Source organism: Hibiscus syriacus, unplaced genomic scaffold (assembly GCF_006381635.1).
Source record: "Hibiscus syriacus cultivar Baekdansim isolate YM2019G1 unplaced genomic scaffold, ASM638163v2 tig00007179_pilon, whole genome shotgun sequence".
In the NCBI taxonomy this organism is placed as follows: domain Eukaryota; kingdom Viridiplantae; phylum Streptophyta; class Magnoliopsida; order Malvales; family Malvaceae; genus Hibiscus; species Hibiscus syriacus.
In genome coordinates, this window is record NW_024062128.1 from 676,023 (window position 1) to 698,811 (window position 22,789).

At 33.9% G+C, this 22,789-nt stretch overlaps 1 protein-coding gene and 1 pseudogene across 1 annotated transcript; both read right to left on the reverse strand.

The window, feature by feature from the left end:
* Positions 1–1,710: 1,710 nt before the first annotated feature.
* On the reverse strand, positions 1,711–21,919 carry LOC120201309 (putative lipase YDL109C). Its single transcript, XM_039201944.1, has 9 exons — positions 21,876–21,919; positions 20,080–20,116; positions 19,332–19,607; positions 18,274–18,437; positions 12,740–12,795; positions 12,579–12,631; positions 12,372–12,491; positions 2,097–2,194; positions 1,711–1,807 (listed from the first exon to the last, which is right to left on the reverse strand). Exons 1-8 carry the CDS (start codon positions 21,917–21,919, stop codon positions 2,189–2,191), a joined length of 756 nt encoding a protein of 251 aa, XP_039057875.1. The 3' UTR covers positions 1,711–1,807; positions 2,097–2,188.
* On the reverse strand, positions 14,350–18,044 carry LOC120201387 (annotated as a pseudogene).
* Positions 21,920–22,789: the final 870 nt, after the last annotated feature.

Here is a 22,789-nt window from a genome sequence, read left to right on the forward strand (position 1 = left end):
GTGAAGCTGTGCGTGTTTTGAATGGAAGTTGGACATTGTGACTTTAATCCTAAGTACATATTTTATATACCACATGATTTTGATTCCAATCCACCATCTACTTGTATTTAATTAACTTTTTCGTGGATGATAAAGGGTTGACGAAACTGAAAATTTCAAATTTTTATATAATTTAAATAATTTTTTATATATTTTATATTGATATTTTACTTTTATATCTAAAATTCTATAATTTCATGAGAATATATTACATAGTTTAATATATTTAATGAGAATATATTAATTGTGAACCACAAACAAAGTTAATTAAAGACCCACAATAACTACCAACGATCAATTGGTCTAGTGAGATGAGATATTAGATTTTTTAAATAAGATGAAGAGTTCGAATCTTGATATTTGTGAATAGAGTAAACTAGGTTTAAAGGGTCACCCGTGATAAACTTCTGCAAAATCAAATCTGAATTAGTCGATTACTAGATCGGATACGAGTGATTAATTTAAAAAAAAAACTCACAATAATTAATTGTCTCCTTCTCCTTCACGATTTGTAGACCTAAAGACGGGCAAGAAAATTTGGAACCAAATATCATCCTTCAAATTAAACTAATAAACAAGAACGTGCAAAATTTAGGTTAGGATTTGACATTGTCTTCCCATGTGAGAAAGCCAAATTCAACGATGTTTATGGATTAGGTAGAGGTTCGGTTTTAAGAAGAATTTGAATCTAGAGATGAATGGAGGGAATAAGTTGGAGGGATTGTTCCTCTAAAATTTTTAAATTCTTTTATTTATTAGATTTTTTTTATGTTTTCTATTGATAATATCTTTTCGTCCCCTAAAATTTTATAAATTTATATTCCCTTAAAATTTTATAAGTCTATCTCTCTAGTATAAAATCATACATCCGTCCCTATTCGATTCAGACGAAATAGGAGTAGTCAACATGTGAATAAATATAGTTAGAAGAAAATGAGAGAGAAGTATAAATACAGATCATGACACTCCTCTTATTAGGCATGCACAGTATTTGTCTTTACGTACCTTATTTAGACTGCTTTTATCATGTAATATGTTATTCTTTACTTAAATTTTTTTTAATCCTCGTGTCTTTATACACGTGGAAACTCTTTAGAAAAAAATGTTTAAACTTTTTTGTGCTGGAGGTAGATGGGGATGGTGGGCGTGTATTAGCTATGGTTTTGATTACGGACATTACTTTTATAGCTTCGTCTATCAGCTCCACCTCTAAAATATATTAACTACAAACGTCAATTTAAATTTTGACATTATACATACGCTAAAATAATCACTCGTCAAGACCAAATCTACAATAAGACACCATGTCCATGACCAACCTGTTCATAACTAGAGTGAGACACCATGTCCATGTCCATGTCCATGTCCATGTCGAACGATTTCTCTCAAATATCGCACGAGGCTTCTAGTTCCAACGGATAATTCGATCCTTGGTTAAGTATATTAGTAAATAATGGAGCCACAAAATGTCGAACGTTTGAACAATCATATATAAAAGGAATAAATTAGAGGTATCATAGCAAAGAAAAATGGAACTTATATGGACAGGTCACAAGACTTGATATTGACAATGTTTCCACATAAATAGAACAAATACACCACAACGTTCATTCTCATGTGGGCCAACAGAGCATATTGCACAATAACAATAAGTGAGCTGACCCGTTGATAAAGTACCGGCAGCACGCTTCCGGGATTAGATTAGGAAATTGTCGATCATATGGAAAACTACATCTCTTCCATCAGAATTGAACCAGTAGCTCTTTACCTGAAGAAGGTCAAATATTAATCAGTGCATCCGTGTTACTCGATTCTTCACTTTCAGAACCAAAGCAATGTTTGATACACTGGAATAAATGCGAATATTGCCATCTACTCCCGGGCAATAAGGGGCTGCTAAGGTGTTCTTAGGAACCCTTTCTTTATGACAATGGATTCTTGCAAGGATCCCTTGATGTGGGAACCTTGTGCATTTGTATAAAGAATACAACAATTCTCAATTTCACGTAAAAGAAAAATGAAGCATATAGAAATATCTATTATGATATTGAACTTGCCTGAATCGTATTATGTGCAACGTATCGTTGTTTACTTTTTTGAAAGCTTACATCAACACGTTCCCAGGGTACTTGAGTGAGACCTTGAATCATCACCTCTAGAAATTAACGGGGGAATGCTCAATGACAGATAAGTTGAAAAAATCAACAATATGATATAATATTAAGTTGAAGCGGAAGTTTCAGATACCATGGTAAAGAGTGAATAACAGCAATATGCCAAAAACGGAATAATGGCATATAAACTATATAAAGTAATAATGAAAGAAGAAGAAGAAGAAGAAAAACAAAGCAACCAAGATAACAGTTACAGCTATCCCTTCAATTAAAACTATCTGATAGAGATCTTAGTCTTACATGTAGCAAGTTTCTAAAATTTTCGGTACGGATCTGCTTTAAGATAGTGCTAATATGATTGAAATCTTTTAAGAATAACATAATCAAAGAAAATGTGGAAGAAGCTAAAAGAAATGGTTAAAAATAGAAGAACCCGTCAAAGGGGAAATTTTGCAAAATGAAATAGATAGTTATAAGTAATCTGGGGGGCATGCTTTCTCAGTTCTTCATTTTTTTTTATAAAGAACCTTTCAATATTGAGACTATCACTTGAGTCGTTACCGGTTCCATTAGTTGCAATGATTTTCAGCCATTGACAAAATAGGCTGTCATTTCTTTCACATCCAAACTGAGTGAAAACATTTTTTTTATTAATGCTTTAATAATGAGGACAGTGCACATTATTCTGTTAAGTTTCTGGAAGAAATTATCCTTTTCAAATAACTTTTCCCTAGTCGATTACTCTTTTGTTTGTTCAAGACGATACCAAATGAACAATCACTGATACAAAACAAAGAGATACACAAAAAAAGAAAGCAATGCATATAAATATCGTAAGACAAAGAAAGCTCGTTCTTGAAACACCCCAATTTAGGGGCTAAATTTTAGAAATTATAAAGTATTGGATTTAATTGGTATTTTGAAAGAAACGGTAGATTAAATTGTAAAATTTTAAAGTTGGCAGACCGTTTTAAGAAGTGCATGAAGTTCAGTGATTAAACTCATAATTTAGCCATTTTCCTTTATGGGAGAATTATAAGTTTTCTTCCCCTAGTGTTTTCTACAGAAAATGCTCCATTTTCCTCCTTCGATCAACCCACTTTCAACTCGGATCTACTCACCGTCCGACGTCCGATCGACAAACCGAAACCACCATCGTGTTCGTTGTCGACCGAAGAATAAAATCCCTCAAACCTTTCGTCGTGAATCGTCGCCGTTCGTCGTTAATTTCAGTCGGAAGTATCGTCAGTAATAACTCGATTTCAGTTGGTTTTTCATCGATTCACGACGATTCGATGATCCGTTTACGACACCTCCCGCACCATCATGTTCCTTGCATCATTCCGATTATGCCAGTGTCATCCTTGGTCTCCGTCGACGGTGGCGCGTGAGGAGGTGAAGCGGTTAAAGTTTTCGATTCGTTGAAATCGAGCACTCTACTGTTCAAAATTGTAAACCGAGCTTTGTATGTACCTTGAAATCGCTTAAAATAATTTTCAAGAATTTTTTTGGGAATTTTCCGATACCGTAGCACTGTTCACACGCGCCACCCCCCGAGAGTGGGCATCGTCTGGGTGATAATTTAGTAATTAATTTATGTTTAGGTGCTATTTGTGTAAAATTCGGGTGTTAGATTGGTAAATATTTATAGAATGTGGATAATTTGGTAATTATTTTTTGTTAGGATGATATTTGTGTAAAATGATCGACTGTTGACCTATTGACCGTTGATCGGCGTTGACCACAGTTGACCAAAACTTTGACCGACTTTGACCGGGCATTAAACGACCTTTGATTTTGACCGAGTATACCTTTTCTGATATTTTTCGACGTTCCAAATCCGATTCCGCAGTCCATTTTTTAAAATTCAAACCCGAAAGCCTCGAAATTGCCAGTCAAACCCGTTAACTTTGATTTTGACTGAAAATTTCAAATCTTCGAAAAGACATATTTTCTGCTTTTGATGTCCTGAATTTGAATCCGAAGTCCGTTTCGCCAAATTCAAACCTGGTAAGTTATTTTTCACTGATTTATCATCCGATTCGATCTGTTTTTCATAATTAAGCTCTGTTTTGATGTAATTTCTGTTGATATGGATCCGAAGAAATATTGGAAGATGATTTCAAGATCGAGGGCGTTAGAATGGAATTTAATGGTCGATCAGTATTGCACGAAAATCGAGGTAATACTTTACTACATCTTTATGCTTTATGGAATATGTTAATATCGGTAAATGCATGAATAAGATAATGTTGGTCACTATTGTGGAGTCGAATAATTTATACACTCGATATAGATGTGGTAGAAATTCTGTAACTGAATACGGATCGAATGACTAATATAAGAGATTGAGGAATTGTTAGAATTAAATTATAAGTTTGTGATTAGTGATAAAGAAATTAACCCTGGATCTGTAACTTATATGTTATATCAACAAAGGTTAAATATTAAAGGTACTCGGATGAGAAATTATGAGAATACTCTGGTTGGGTAAAATTCTGAAAATACCCTTATATTGTAAGATGACAAAAATTATCCCTAGAAGTTGGTTAATAACTCTGGAAAGACATATTGATCCGGTAAAAAATACTGATGTGCATAAGAAATGTTAGTTTTGCTTAGGAAATGCGAATAACCAGTTTTTAACCCCAAAACGGTTTGAGCAAGATGCTAGAAGTCTGTTAAGGAATCATTGCAAGATCAGAGAATGTTCGGGAAAATAATTAACCATAGAATCTTTAAATTATAATTATTTTAATTAAGAGCTAATATCGAAAGTATCTGATTAAAAATTTACGAAAATGCCCTTGAGAGGTAAAATAATCCAAGTTAACCCTGAATGAGAAAGTACTTTGAGGATTTGTACTTAACTTGATTAAGTACGAATTTGATTGTTAAGATCTTGACTTAGTGCAGAAAATTCTTGATATTCCGTTGATAAAATCTGAGAAGGCACTTGACCCGAAAATATCCGAGTTACGAGTAAATACCTGAAGAATAATTTATCATGGTGCTCTTTTATCAGAATTATTCAAAGGGACTGAAATAGATGATAAATTTGAATTAAATAATAAGACAGGATGGAAGGAAATGATTGAAACACATCGGATCTGTAGAATGACCAGAATACCCCTGTAATAGAAATAACCCAAGACTATCACCAAGCTCAAGAATGATTGGATATCCTCGAGCTCTGTAATGAATGAAATAAAACTGAACACTAAAATGACCAAAATACCCTTATGGTCTATACTAAGTAAATGTCTTGGATTAATTAAGGAATTCAAATAAGCACAGGTGTTGGACTACCTTTAGAAGTTATGGAATAACTTAAGTGAGCCGATCAACCGTAATGATATGTCAGTACCTGAACGACATAGGTATCAGTTGAATGTGTGTTCGTCTTCTCAAGTGTGGTTCGATGATAATTTTAAAAGTACTCAACTCAACTCAACTCAACTCTAGATCGCATTCAATACTAAGAATTGGAGTTTGTTCGACAAATCAACCACGAAGACCAAATTGAATGGAACGGAAGTACAACATGTATATAAAATTCAGGAACGTTTGAATTACTCTGAAAATCCCGAAGTAACTGGAATGAACTTGAATGCTAAATGAACTAAGTAACCTCTATGACTAAGGATTAAGTAAGTGATTTGGATGAGTCTGGAAACGTAAGTGAACATACATGATGTAATGTTCTTATAGATCTTGAACTACAAATCAAGCACGTCAGCATTTCATGATATAGTGGAAGTGTGAACATGAAATAAAGACATCGGAAGATTTATTCAGCGATGATTCCGAAGATTATATATGGACTAGAATTTGTGGTATTAACGTGTAAATACCCTGTAAGGACAATGAATTGATCAGTCGACAAGCTTTAATTCTGGGAGATATTCATTTGAAGTTGTTTGATAATGAAATCAATCGACATAGACTGTAAATGTCCTGAATCTTCATTTCTTTCTTATCAACTCAAGTCTCATTCTGAATAATTGATAATTCTGTCAGTTATTGAACTCTTCCAATAATGATTCTAAATTCTTATATTATATCGGTATACTGAAGATCCGTATTTCTCTGCCTACTAAGATTATCCAGTACTTCTGAATAATATCTGTAAACTCTGGTGTGTTCCCTAATCACATGAATATTTTATATGATTTATGATTTGAATTCTGTTATGATACCTGACATGGATTCTGATATGATACTTGACCTGAACTATGATTTGATTTTTGATATATCCGTTTACGGACGGAACATGTTTTATTGGGGGTATAGTTGGAGGAAGAATACTTACAGGTTCCTCGGCTTTGTGCTGAGAGCCTTACTGTTCGTGACGGTGTTGAATACTTGCAGGTTTCTCGGCTTTGTGCTGAGAGCCTTACTGTTCGTGACGGGGTTGAATACTTGTAGGTTCCTCAGCTTTGTGCTGAGAGCCTTACTGTTCGTGACGGGTTTGATTACTTGCAGGTTCCTTGGCTTTGTGCTCAGGGCCTTACTGTTCGTGACGAGGTTGTATGGTTATGGAGAACCTACACATTTTGTTCATGACGGATGGGGAAATTACTATGGTTTTTTAATAAAAAAATATGTTTTAAAAGTCGATATCTTTTCACTGGTTTTGAGGGAACACATTAGATAACCTATTCTGATATTATTCTGATCTCCTGAACTCAGTCATCCGAAATATTTCTCTGAAATGAAAGCTCATTGTCCGTTACCCTGAAATATCTGTAGGATCTTCGCTCAACATAAAGATCTGTAGATGTCTGAACCGACAAGGAAATATATGTTTATTTGTATCTGCATGTTCTTCAGCATCATTTGGTAGTTCTATATTACTGAGCTTTCTGAAGCTCACTATATTACTCACCATTGTAGGTTAAAAGGATTAAACCAGTGCATCTATCGATATCAGTAAAGGAATTATTCCGGCGTTGTTTGCAGAGTATGGTACATGTAATTAGGGGGCATGTAATTATATTTTGTTTTATATACGAGTCTGAAAATCTATTTTATTTCTGAATACTGATAAATGATTTTATAAGTTTACGTTTTGATAAAAAGTTTTAAATTTTCCGCTATTTTTACAGTGGGTCGCTTCGGTGGCCCTAATGTGACACTCCAGATCAGATCGGGTTACCCGTATCAGTATGAGGGGTTACAGTTCTACTCAAATTTGATATAGAAAGGAATTGAGAAGCATATAGTGCTAAGTAGAGATTTTATATGAATCATGGACGAGTTTTCTTCTAGAAGGCTACTGCAAAAATAGTATCTATCTGAGCTGTGGGCTTTGCACTAGTTATTTTTTCCTTTTCTAGTTTCAGCAAACACTGCAATACTGACGTCACCACCTGGGCCCACATGATTGCAACTAAGAGATGTAGTTGTGGGGCATGAAAGCAGTTGACATAGATAGACCTTTGGACTTTGGAGAACCAAATCTGAAAAGCTATTAAGGGTGGAGAGCCTAAGTTCATATAAACCCCGCAAGGAAATCTCATACACTGTGAGATCCAAGTTCCATCTCTTACAATTAGGAACATATCATGAAGACTTAGAAAATAAGAAAGGAACTCACAGGAAACGAAATTTGGATTCCATACCATGTAAGAAAATAGATTATTTTATTGAATTTACTTGCGTGGGACAATGGAACAAGCCTATGTATCTGTGCACAACTACTGCCATAACTAGGAAACTATCTACATCCTACCGATGAGCCCTTGGTATTCTAACAATTAGTCCTAAAATCAAGGTCCTAAAATGTCGATTAAAGAGTAATCAACATAGTGGAGAAGAGAAAAGTCTTAAACGTATATTGATAGGTGAAAGTACATCTTGCTTTTATAGGAAAAGTTAAGAGTAAATTTTCTATTATAAATAAACTACCTAGTAGTTATCCTTATCTATTTAACTTTCTAAGAATTAGTATTATATTAAATTACTAACTAATAAGACTTATCGCATAACCTACACTCCCCCTCAAGTTGGGGAGTAAATGTTGAAAAGACCCAATTTGGATGTAATCTCATCAAAGGAAATTCTTGGAAGTGACTTGGTGAAAATATTTGCTAACTGATTATTTGTTGAAACAAAATTGAGCTTCACCGATCCACCATTCACCTTTTCAGAGATGAAATGTTTGTCGATCTCCACATGCTTCGTTTGATCATGATGAACTAGATTTTTTACAATACTTATTGCAGATTTACTGTCACTTTGAAGTTAAAAACATTTGTTGGCATATAGTCCCAGCTCAGTTAACAGTCTTTGAAGCCAAATTCCTTCACAAATTCCAAGTGTCATTGCTCTAAATTCTGCTTCTGCACTACTTCGAGACACCACAACCTATTTTTTGCTCCTCCAAGTAACCATATTTCCCCAAACAAATGAACAATAACCAGTTGTAGATCTCATATCCGTTAATTCACCTGCCCAGCTTGAATCCGAAAAAATTCTTACTGTTCTATCATCACTCTTTCTGAAAATTAACCCATGTCCTGGTGTCATTTTCAAGTATCTTAGAATTCTATTCACCGCCTCTAAATGTTCTTCCCTTGGATCATTCATATATTGACTCACTGTACTAACAGGGAATACAATATCAGGTCTAGTAAATGATAAATAAATTAGTTTACCTACTAGCCTTTGATATTGTTCTTTGTTCACGGGACTTCCCAATTCTTCTCTCCTTAGCTTAAGATTTGCTTCCATGGGTGTTTCTGCCTGCTTACATCCCTTCATTCCAGTTTTTTATAGTAGATCAAGAATATATTTCCTTTGATTAATCACTATTCATTCTTTTGACCTTGCAACCTCTATGCCTAAGAAATACCGTAAAGTTCCCAAGTCTTTGGTTTTGAACTCCTTTTCCAGTAGCTTTTTTAGTCTTTTTATTTCCATACAATCATCACCTATTAGAATGATATCATCCACATAGACAATCAAAAAAAAAATTGTTCGAAGTTGTTTTGACAAATAAAGTGTAATCCGATTGACATTACTTGTAACCATCCTGAATAATCACCTTTTTAAATCAGTCAAACCAGGCTCATGGAGATTGCTTAAGTCCATACAAGGACTTTAGTAATCTACACGCTTTTCCTGCATTACTCTGTACACCCGGTGGAATTCGCATATATACTTCTCCCTCCAAGTTTTCGTTTAGAAATGCATTTTGATGTCCAACTGATGAAGCACCCAATTCTCATTTACTGCCAATGACAATAACAATCTCACAATGTTTAGTTTAGCTACCGGAGCAAACGTTTCATTATAATCAACTCCAAAAGATTGAGTAAATCCTTTCGCCACTAATCTCGCCTTATATCTTTCAATGCTACCATCAACTTTGTATTTTACCGTGAATACCCCTTTGCAGACTGATTTTTTATCTTTCGGAAAATCAACTATAATCCAAGTATTGTTTTCCAGTGCCTTTAATTCCTCTTCTACTGCCTTTTTTACTTGGGATCTTTCAATGCTTCTTCCACTGTATCTGGAACAATAATGCTATCTACATTGGTTGTAAAGTTCTTAAAACAAGGCGTTAGCTTTCCATATGCAACAAATATATCAATTGGATAATTTCTGCATTTTCTTACTACTTTCCTTTGAGTAATCGACAAGTCATTATCATCAATTAAAGCTTTTAATTAAGTGGAAGAACTCTAATTATCTCATTCATTCTCCAAAGAATTCTCGTTCGATTCTGGTTCATGACAGTGTCTATGGTGTGTGGGAGACTCGAGATTAGGTTCAGGGATTGATTTAGAAATTGGTTTTTGTCGTCTCTTGTAAATCAACAATTTAGATTGTGGTATTTAAGGCGAAGTGATATGTTGATCATGCTGAGGTAAGTATGTTTCGATGGGTTGGTTTGGCAAGGATAAATTTTTTGGGTCTGGTAGTGTTGTTTGGTATGGCTGGAGCGATTTTGTAGGCTGATTCGGCTGGTTTGACTAGTTTGGCGGTGTTGGTTAGTCAAAAGGAGCTGGCTGCAAATCAAGTGACAATTGTTGTGAGTCAACAAACTGATATTCATTATATGACTCCCCTGAGTAGCAGTTTTAAGGAAAAAAGGTATTTTTCAAATAAAGTAACGTACATGGTAATAAAGAATTTATTTGTACGAGGACGATAACACCAAAAGCCTTTTTGAGTCAAAGAATAACCCAGAAACACATACTGAAATGTTTGAGGATCTAATTTGGACTTGAAAGGAACATTGTTATGAACGAACGCAATACAACCAAAAACTCTAAAGGGTAACAATGAAGTCATCGATTTAAAGTTGGGAAAATTGAAGAAAAACATCTCTCAGACACTTAAATTGTAACAGTTTACTAGGGAGACGGTTAATCAAATAAGTGGCAGTTAAAAGGGCTTCCTCCAAAAATAGTTAGGAACATTTGTGGAAAAAAGAATTGACACACGAAGTAAGACGAAGAATCTCGGTTTCCTGAAAGAAAGAACCCAAAACACTGGTAAAATACTCACTACCATTGTCAGAATGAAACAATTGGATAAAACACTGAAATTGGGTTTCAACCATCTTATGGAACCATTTAAATATTTCACAAGCTTCAAATTTAGTTTTCATGACAAAGGTCTAGGTAGTACGAGTGTAATCATCAATAAATGAAATAAACCACCGAAATCCATGTAAAGATGCGACCCGGGATGGTCCCAAATATCACTATGGATCATGGTAAATGCTTTGGACAGTTTATACGGAAAAGGTAGATAAATACTCTTAGTTTGTTTAGCAAGTGAGAAAATATCACAAGAAAAGATTTAGGACTTTTATTGACAAACAAATGTGGAAACAAATTTGCAAGATAAAAGAAACTAGGATGTCCTTAACGAAAGTGCAATAACATAACATCGGTTGAAGGTTCAAGTAAAGGAAATTGATGTATAACATTGAAGGAAGCAGGTGGTTGGGAAAATAAAGTCGCTGGAAGCATGTAAGACCCCCCACAAAGTCTAACACTGACAATCACTTTCCCCGAGCTCGAATTCTGAAATTCACAAAAATCAGAGTTAAATTTTGTGGTACAGCATAAATCGGCAGACAACTTGCTAATGGGGATAAGATTGCAAGTGAGATTGGGAACATTAAGAACATGAGATAAAAAAATGTCCGGATTTATTCGAATAGACTCGTGACCATCAACACCAGAAAGAGAACCATCCGCTGTTCGAATATGAGAGATAGACGAGGCGACATGAAAAGTGTGAAAGAGTCGAAGATCACCTGTCATATTATCACTTGCACCAGAATCCACAATCCAAGTAGAGTAGTAGATTTATTAGCCAAAGTAGCAGAAGGAATTCTACCTGTGATAGAGGCGGAAGAAACATCGGAGAGGTTCGAATTAGGCGAATTAACGAGGATTTCCGAAGTGGCATCCGATGAAGAAGAGGCAGAAGTCATGGTTGGCGGCTAGGGTTAGGGTAAAAAAGTGATCGCCTAGGGTTAAGAAGAAGGATCGCTCACCTAACTGATACCAAGTCGATTAAAGAGTAATCAACACAGTGGAGAAGAGAAAAGTCTTAAACGTATATTGGTAGGTGAAAGTACATCTTTCTTTTATAGGAAAAGTTGGAGTAACTTTTTATTAGAAATGAACTACCTAGTAGTTATCCTTATCTATTTAACTAGTAGTTATCCTTATCTATTTAACTTTCTAAGAGTTAGTATTATACTAAATTACTAACTAATAATTCTTATAGCATAACCTACATAATATAAAGTGAGTGTCCTCCTAAAGTTAAAGGATTGCCCCCTAAATGCAGAATCTTCATAAAATACCATCTTGTCTTGACTGATCTCATACAATTGATCTATTCCCTGAATCTTCATAAAACACTAAAACCGCTCCTTGAATACGACACATTACAATTCATCTATTCTTTCTCTCCCTTTCTTACTCTCCCTATCCCTCTGATCTACCCCGAGCCAAAAATAATATAGAGAATAATAAGCTACACCATTGCCCTAATATTAAAGTGAAATACCAAAATCACTTAAATGTCATAACAATTCCTTAAAGCCTAAAAAATATATTTGATTTATCTCCCTCTCGCCTTCCCAATAAAACCTCTAAATTCCACCAAATCACTTACCACTATGAATAAAATTGTTGTATGGAAATATAAAGATTAGACCAGAAGCAGAAAAGCTCCACAAACCTTCAATATCAGTTGTTTGGGCTCGGCAATAGGGAAACCTTGGTTTTGGATCTTCTTTGTAGTTTCCCTCTCGATATATACAACATGCGGATACTTCTCATCTATTACAAGAAGATTTGACTGAAAATAAAGAGAAAACATATTAATAAAACTAAGCTTTCACGTGAAACATAGAATTCAGAAATATAAGAATTTGTTAAAAAGGACCAATGGAAGTTCATTCTGACGCCGGATTGATGATGTTCTCCAACCAACCATATCTCAGACACAAGTCAAGATAAACATATTTTCTTACAAAATGGACAAGCATGGCTTTATGAATAAACAGGATTGAAGTTAATGAGAAACTTCAACTTCAAAAAGGATACGGTCATAGTTTGCATTTGCATATGCCACACGTCTCTTAAATGCACGTAACGCTGATCTATACGAGTTAATGGAAATAGATATTACCCGATGCATAGTTATTAAGAATAATGGTGCGTTTGGTTCACGGAATGTAAGATTACCAGTGAATATGATTACTGGGAATATTACATTACTGTGTTTGGTTAGTTTGGCAGGAATGTAAGATTACAGTGTTTGGTTAAAGGAATAAAAGATTACTAGAATGTATATTTTACCAAATTGTCCTTGTTCTATATTTATTTTTTTAACAAGTGAAATTCTAAATATTTAAATAAAAATTATTTATATAAAATTCTATTTTTTGATAACATATTACTTAAGTATTTAAATATATCATGTATTATTTTTATTTTAATTAATATTAAATTTTACATAATTTATGTAAAAATATATTAAAATGAGTTTTTGTTATGTAACAAATGAGAAAATACTTGAGTAAGAATACAAATGTAAATTAAAATTCAAACTCTGTATCTTTATTTTGAGGAATTATGATTATCAGTTTTTATTTTATTATAACGAGAACCACATTACAAAATGTAGCTAGCTAATTCATTAAAATCTTCTTGGATGACTGTGTAATCCATAAAAGTGTTCACATGAATTTATTCGGTTGAACAAGATGAAAATACTGTGTAATGAAAGTTCATAATCCTAATCCCACATGAAGATATGAGTTTTTGTTCACTTGATTCTTGGTTTGTTAAAATAAATTTATTTAACTTCCTAAAAGAAGGGAATTACTTTTGTTTTGTTTGTTTTTAGCTTTAGTTAAATGACTAAATATATAATTTACCGTTAAAAAATATACATGAAAATGGGGTGATTGTGATTGATGAGATTCACCAGGAATGAAATACCGAAGCACTCTTACAAATAATGGAACCAACAAAGGCAGCAACTAGTGTTGGGACCATCACAGATCCTTAGGTAGGATAGATTTTTGACCAATCAATGGCAATGCAAGTTGATCTGGATTAGCTTTTTATGCTTTATCTGGGAGGCATATTATTTAATCAAATCAAATCATTTAAGTATTGCTTCATCAACATTATTGAATTGAGAAGCCTGGACCGATTTGGTTTCCTGTCGATTATCGGACGTTTTATTAGTTTGATTTAATTGTTTGTTTGTTTTGAGTTGTGCATAATCAACCCTTCATCTGGTTCTGAGACTCCGCGGTGGCATTATAGAGTCTTCTTTGATGGCATTGGCTCGGAAGTACAACCAGGACAAGATGATTTGTCGCAAGTATGTCGGCGCGTTATTATTGTCTATATGGTTGCTTGTTTAGTAAATCTTGGATCACGAACATCATTTGAAATTAGTAAATCTTACATTTAGTGTACGTCCCATTTTAAGTTGTTGAGCAGCAGCTTCAAATGCAACAACATTATGCATAGATTGCCTTATGATGCTAACAAGCACACCAAGATTTCGTTCCACATATGGGTATTTAGATTTCAACAATCGACGCAATTTATGAGCAGTTACAGGCATCTACTTGGCTTTTAGCGGTAAGAAAATTAACTCAAGTAAAAATACCAATAAGAAATACGGAAAAAGGAACAATATATCTACTAGAATTTGATAATAAACATGAAAGTTCCTACCGATTTCAAGAAGTGTTTTGTTTGGAAATACATAACCAGTACTTTCATCCTCTATACGGGCAATATTGTCTCGCCATTCGCAAAGCCCCTATATAAGCCAATAGGTAAGACATATAAGCTAAATAAATGGATATCATCTATTTTTTCTAGTAAGACTAATGTACATCAAATAAGTTTATCTGAGTTGAAATTAGACATTTCTTATGGTTTAACAACCAATCTGTATGTTATTTGAAAAGTAAACAAAGGGCCACAAATAGATATGAAAACAACAAAAACTTAAAGCAACAATTGCTGGCTGCTCAGCATTGAAACCAGACACCTGCAACCTATATTAAATAGAAGAATAATTATTTAGTTGAAGTTTACGAAATAAATTTAAATTTTGTAGCCTGGGCAAGTAACAAACCCATATATATGGAGATATGAATTCTCTGTCAGGATCTCTTTCTCATACAGTTACATACATACATCAAAACTTCGCTTGTAGACCTGCAAATAAGATAACATTTGCTACTAAGACAATAGTCAAAGATAAATAATAGAAAGCAATCAAGTTCACAGATTCGGACATCCATTTAAACTTATTTTGAAAAAAGAACAAATAAAATTTCAACGCAACCTCGACTAAAAGTTATACATTGAAGATGAACAGAATAACATGTCATGAGCCAGCGGAATGTGGAAAAGAAAACAACTCTTACATGAATGTAACTAAATATTAAGACAATCAAAATCTCTTAGCCAGTGTTATTCTAGAAGGGCCAATATATGATATGGGCATATGGCATGCTTTGTCAATGTAGAAAATGTTGTGAACCATGATTTAAAGCATCATACCTCTACCAAGAGAACATCTAAATGTTCACTTTCCTTGGGCATTGATAGCAATTCGATTCTCATAAAATCATAAATGTACAGCAAGTAGTGAGTGTCTTCTCTAGCATATCTGTCATAAAAACGGTAATAAAAAGGAACACTTAAGAGACAGACAAAAATGGAAGTTCCCTCTTCAATAATTGCAATTACAGTAACAGGACCTTGAAACTTTCTTCAAGCATGGAGAGAGTAGTATTTTACTACACAAAGTACAATCATAAATAAAGAGCAATGTGCTTTTACCTCATATTGATTTAAAAGTCAAATTTAACTACTATTTACATCTTTGTCTTTGATTGTTTTCTTCTCATAAAAACATAAAATGGCAGTCCAGATTTGATGATTAAGTTTTTTTCCTTTTCCGATAAGTTTGAGAACAGGAAAAAGTAAAGATGTCACAGTTAGTGTAAAATTGTTCAAAAGACAGCAACCTAGAAAACAACAAATGTTTGATGCATAAACAATGTCAAATTCATAGGTGAAGTAATGCTTTGTTTTCTCTCTTTTTCTTTTTTTTCTTAAAAAAAAAGTGGTCAATAGCAATCAACCATCTACTTTAATGACAAATGTGAGTGCAGCATCAGACATAATTTAACTAGCGAGGGAGTAAGAGAGTTGGCTGAAGAGTGAAAAAGCAATGTTACCTGAGCATTTCATCAGAAAGTAGACGCAATCTCCAATCTGTATTTTGGTACCTGCATTGTGTTGGCTAATCAACTGTAAGGAAGATGGCATAGATGATGATCAAAGAAGAGAGAAGAAGAAAATAAAAACCATAAAGAATATCAAATTTAGATCAAAACCCACTCTTTGTTGGCTGTAACTCCACAAAAATGTTACAGAAGATGCTCCAAACTATTTCTTTCCAATTTCAAGACCCTTGAGGCCTGAGAAACATGCAAAATCATAAGGGCAACATATTGATAGAAGTCCAACACAACTTTTAACTTCAAATTCAAAACAATCAATTCATGTGTATAGTAATTGCACCCAAAACTAGTTAATTAGATGGCAACTTTATCAATAAGTTCCTAAGAGCTTAGCATCCTTATAATCATCCATAAAATAGTTTAGTTTAATCATCTAAACCACAAGTTAGTTTAATCATCAAAACCACAAGTAAAGTGTGTTCATATATAAACGTTGTACCAAATTCCTTTCCCTTAATTCATTGTCACACTGCTAATTAACCAACAAATAGTTTCATAAAATGTTACCATGGTCCACATAAACTTTTCTTCTTAACATATACCATCAAAATGAAATAAAAAAATTTCTTAAATTAAATCAACAAGTTCATAGAAGTGGGTTGATAGTATAAAACTTGTCCCGTGTCAAAGAGATTGCACACATATATGCCAAAGTCTCGTTGAAGCCACACAATATCCATGTCTGCTCCGTGCATAACCTATTTAAATTAAGGATATCAAACAATGAGTGTACCAGTCCATAGAAGAAAAAAATTACATTAGACCACTTTTGAAGTTCCATTATCAGAAATAAATTTCTTAAGCTTACACACACACATGAGAGAGAGAGAAGCACACAAATGAATTGCTCCTTAGTTTACTCGGGCATGAGCTTTTTAAATTTTAACCCTTTGCACCTCAGTACAGAAAGATTATGAAATTATCCCACAACATACGAAATTCAACACTAGTTGAATTAACCAAACTAAACAAAAAGGAACATTGCGCGGTCATTCTATAACATAAGTAACCAACTAAAATCAGAAATATCATGTTGGCATTTACAAATCAACTGCAACATATTTCTACCCAAAAAGAGGAAAAAACATAGAAGACATATTAAACAAGAAAAAACCAACCAGTGGATGAACAAAACGCTGCCCATCCTCGCTCCTCTGCAACCAAACATGTTCAAAAGGCTGATTCGAATTATTGACAAGTGTTATACTCTTCCTGAGGCTTCCGTATCGTTGGTATATGAAATGGAACCTTCGCTTTCCCTGTCGTCCCTATAGCCAACGCCCCTTGCTTCACCTTTACTCCAGAAGAACTCGAACCCCCACCTTCGATCCCACTCACTGACACTCCAACCGAGTCACTCATTAACCCACCATCCACCTTCTTCTTCTTCTTCCCGTTAACCATCTGAAACCCAATATTATCCAGATCCGATCCTATGAACTGACCCGATGCCTCTTCTTTCTTTCGAATCTTTTGAAACACGTCCATGGAAACATCGAATCGTTCCCAAATTTCATCGTTGATATCAACAAGCCAATCATAAGCTTCATCATCGACTATACTTTCAATATTGTTAGGGAAATTGATCACCTTGTTAGCGCCCCAGGTTTTAGCCGATGCGCCAATGGATTCAAGCAAAGAATCTGATATTTTGGCGATTTGATCGATCGAAAGCTTGAAATCGTTGAAGTTGTTGAAGAAATGAAAGTCTTGATTGGAAGGGAGGGTTCGAGAAGAGAGGAAGAGAGAGGACCCGAAGCTAATTTTTGAATAACTTGAGAACTTTTCGAAGGTTAAGATTGGTCTTCCATTGTTATCTGATCGTCGTTGTCGTTCATCGTATTATAGGGTTTAGGGTAAAGGATCCATTGTTATCTGATTTTTGAAACTAGACTACCAGGAAAAGAATCAAAATCAAAAGCAAAGTAACATTACTATGAAATTAAAAGAAAATGAGTGGTGGAGAAATCTTACCAGTAAAAATTCTCAGCAAAGGGAATTGGACAGGAGCGAGGTCACGGGAGAAGATGAGAAGAAAGGTATTTTAGCCCAAATATTCGGGAATAAATAAATACCTATGTAATATGCGGGAATGACATTCCCAGTAAAAAGGTAAAAAAAAATTACGGTTGGCAATGAGATAATACTTCAAGTGGGAATCTTCCCCATCTAAACATGGGTATAACAGCCCGGGAAAAGAAAATTCCTACCAGTAAAGAAGATTTTCATGATTCAAACGCCCCCTAAGTGTTATGGCAATTGATTAAAGGGAATCAAGCAATTAACACTAACATGAATTTCAGGTCATCACCATCATCAACCATCCTCAGAAGAAGAGGGATTTTTCCCTCATCATTGTCGGTGAGAAATAGATGCTTTCCAGACCTTCCAACAACCAAGTGTGCAGTCTGAGATGCTCTTTCCTCGAGAAAAGGAAGACCACCAAGAAGCTGGAGCTGCAAAACATGGACAACCCAACAATACTATATGCAGCACAAATATTGTATACATAAAATAGATGAAACAAAGAATAGGAACACAATAAAATCAGTAAAGAAGTCTCTGAATATAGAGCTAACACTGCAAATAAAATCAAGTTTTACAGTCAGCATTCAACCATTTATTCTCAATTAGCTTACTTATTGGTTATTTATATCAAGAATCCAGGAATTGCCGAGGACACAGTAGCATCAATTGGTACAGGAAAACCTGCGTGTTTTAAGAAAAATACATGGCACCCACCACCTTTTACATCTTATGAATTGTTCATTAATTTTCCCAATGTTTTCAATACCTCAAAGGAGTCCAAAAATCATCATTTACCTTAACTATTAAAGGAAAATATTTAGCAAGGAGAAATTTTTCAAAAACGAAAAAGGAAAAAGTGCAAGTAAAAAACACCTATAGAGAGAGAGCAGTCTATCTAGGGTATCTTCAGGAAGAATTTTGACATGCAAAAACCTCCAAAAGTGAAAATTTTACTTACAAAATAGATGCTTAGCATTTCAAATCACCAACTTCTGCTAACTTATACTTGGTGAGACAGCTTTGATTCTAGGTTTGTCATGTGCTGGGCATCGCTTGGGTGTGAAGGATTCAAGAGGCAGAAACAGTGGGCTCTGAAGGTTCATATTCTTCTATAGATAGCAGTAAATAAGATTTAAAGACCCATCTATTTTGTGACTTTGTGGATGGAGAAATTTTTGGGGATGAAAAAGTGATCATCAAACTCTCATTATAATTATTATTTGTTGTTCATTATTGACAAATAGAGCAAGTAAATAACATGTAAACAGGTGCAGACATAAAAAATATTAAAGCTAGATAACATGTAAAAGCATGCTACTTACCTGTTTATGTCCCCTTGAACCAAGATGTGGTGTTGCAAACGTTATAAAATTCATTGGTTCCAGTCCAGCAATCCTATCTTCACAAGGCTGCTCAAGGTATTGAATTGAAGAAATTGTGTCCCCTAGATTTAAAGAGTTCGCATTATGACCTGATTGACCTATTGAAGAATGCTCATAGAGCCTCCCTATAGCATATCTTGCAACAAGACCACCTAAAGAGTGAGCCACGAAAGATATCTTCCGTACATCTGGCCTAAGTTCAACAACACCTATTATCTGCACCACAGATTAATTGATGAGTGATATTCTACCCTGAAAAACTATAGCATAAATTTTCATAACAGCAACTCAGAAATTCTTCTTTTTTTTTCCAAAGAAAGTCAAATTAAAAATGGCCTTTTATCAATCAAATAGGCCAGGAAATAAGATGAAAAAATGTATTACCAAAATAACTCTTGAGCTAGCATGTAACACCCCCAACCCGTACCCGACCCGGATCCGAGTCCGATGTGTCACATTGACTTTTCAAAACATTTACTTGCATAAAATAGTTAGTAATTTAAAACTTTTATACATGTAACTTATTCAAAAGATTTCCAGAACTATTCAGAGCTTAAATGTTTTTGCAAAACCGATCAGAGCATATACAATTCAAAACATTAATTACATGCCAACTATTTTCAATGTACATAATACATCTAATTTAAGACATCTTTTCTGATCTGCTCTTCGGTAAGAAGTAACTGACCTGTCTTGCTCCACTTTGCTCTTTGCTCTTCCCACTTCTGTAACCTACGTGTGAAACAATCACACGCTAAGTCTATGACTTAGTGAGACAAATAAACATATAATGTAAACTATAACTTGTAATCATGCATGAACTATTACTGCTATCACTCATACCTTTATTCATGTAACAAATCCCTATAACACATATGCAATATATCATTACATGTAAGAACATATATACACACATATACTCATCATTTCCATCATTAGCCTCATTTCATTATCAATATCATTATTATTTATCTCACTTCGTACATATCCTCTTATACCTAGTATTTTAACCCACATTTGACTCATTTAATCATACAATCCACATATCATCATATAAATCATATAATACAATTCATAGCACAAAATCATACAAATCACATGTAATATGTTTGTTGTTATTTCTTTATTAGCCCATGTACACATGTGAGAACTATAGATATGTGAGTCTATAGAGGTTGTGCACAAATGATGTCACCACAGCTCGTATAAATGCACCTAAGTGCCACGTAGAATTGCACCGAAGTGCCGCGTAGAATTGCACCGAAGTGCCATATAAAATGTCCCTAAGGACCATGTAGAAAATTCCTTAAGAATCATATACATATACAAAGGATCAAGTATGTGTCTCAAAAGACATCACACATGTTCCAAGGAATACATATATGTCCCGAAGGACCGCGTAGACCCTCAACTCTTGGCATGCCAACTATACCCCTAGCTCTCATGACACATAACATGGGCATTGTCATTTATGTCATTTCACATATTCATATATACACATAGTTCGCTTACTCGTAGAACATTTTCATTTGATTCACATTTACATGTCACATAGTTTATATACTTTCTCACGTAGTCACATAGATCCATGTCAAATAACATATATCCAAAGTGCATATAATCACGTAGATCATATCATATAGCTTAGATCATTTCTCAGGTATTCATGTAAACATACATATCGTATCTTATTCACATATGATCATATATAATTCATATAGCACATAGAAACACCTAGAACACTTTCACATAACTTATATCAATTTTCAGAGTTCTTTCATATTACTTGATAACATATATCATATATGTATATAATAGCTTATATCATATCATCTACCTTATGCTCCTTTTCTTTGTATTCCCTTAGATTACATAAATTATGTCATATTTCTAAACATATATCATTTAATAGTATTTTATTTATGTATTAATTTAATCTGTTTACTTAATTCAATTTCATATATTCATTATAATCTTTTCATAGAGCTCCATAGATCCTTAAAATATAACTTATCTTACATATTCATATTGTCCCTTTATATTCAAGTTTCCTAATTAATATAATATTCCCATTTCATTCTATAATTCAATCTTATTTAGTTCCATTAACTCTCATTAAATCAAAAGATCTATTATATTAATTCTCATAATGGATCATATTATCACTTAAGTTATCTCAAAGATCTTATCGCATAACTTATCTTTTATATTCATATAATTTATTATCATATCATATGGTTTATATCATCATAACATAGCATATATTCACATCAACCATATAATACATATATACCATAACATGTCAACACATATAAATCATACACACATATACTTCTATTTATGAATTCATGCATTTTACTATTGGAAATAGACTTGTCGCAAGTCTTATTTCCATTTTACATCATATACTACTAATATGCACTCACCTGGTCACAATGAACACTACCAATCTCTCGTTCTTTCTTGCGTATTTACTCTGATTACCTTTCAGAACTTTGCTTTCGATCGATCTCTACAAAATCGTGCATTGATACTTATCAGTATCCAATTGACATACTCTAATCTATCATTTCTTAGACCAAAAGAAATGTCTATTTCAATTTCCCCTTGAAGTGCATCGATGCACTACCCATGCATCGATACACAAATCACCTTCGATGTTTTAATATTACGGGGTGCATCGATGCACTACTTGTGCATCGATACATTGATGACATTCGATGTTTGTATTTTAAACGGGTGCATCGATGCACTATTGGCATTCAATGTTCAATATTTGAGAGTGCATCGATACACATTCAAGGTGCATCGATGCACACAACCCAGAAATTCCATTTATGCACGAAAATCACTTCTTTTTAGCTCAAATGTTTCATCTATCACCTCCTTTAATCTCCCTAACATACATACACATACTTAGCCTCACTAATATTCATTTATCTCATCTTTAACGTCAATATTCTCTCCTCTTTATGAAATTCAAGAATCATACTCGAATTTCAACATGTTCTAAATTCAATTCTATCACTTCTAACTTCTTAATTAACCCTTTGACAAGTCAAATTTAATTTCAAATTCTACTTTTCAACTCTTTTCCAAAATTTCATTTAAAAACTTCTAATCTTTAATCTCTCTTAACTTCTTCATCTTATGGTTTTAATACAAATTAAGATTTCCTTAAGCTTAATTATCATCCAATGATCAAAACCCAACTTAAATTTCAGCTAATAATTAACTTCTAAGAAATCTTACCTTTGCAAGTTGGAGTTCACAACTGGGAGAAGAAAGAAGAAACTGAAGAAAACTCTGGAGAAATTCTCTCCTTTCCCACGTGCCTGTTACCCTTTTTATAAAGGAAAATAAAAATCTTCCCTGTGAAATGACCATAATACCCTTAT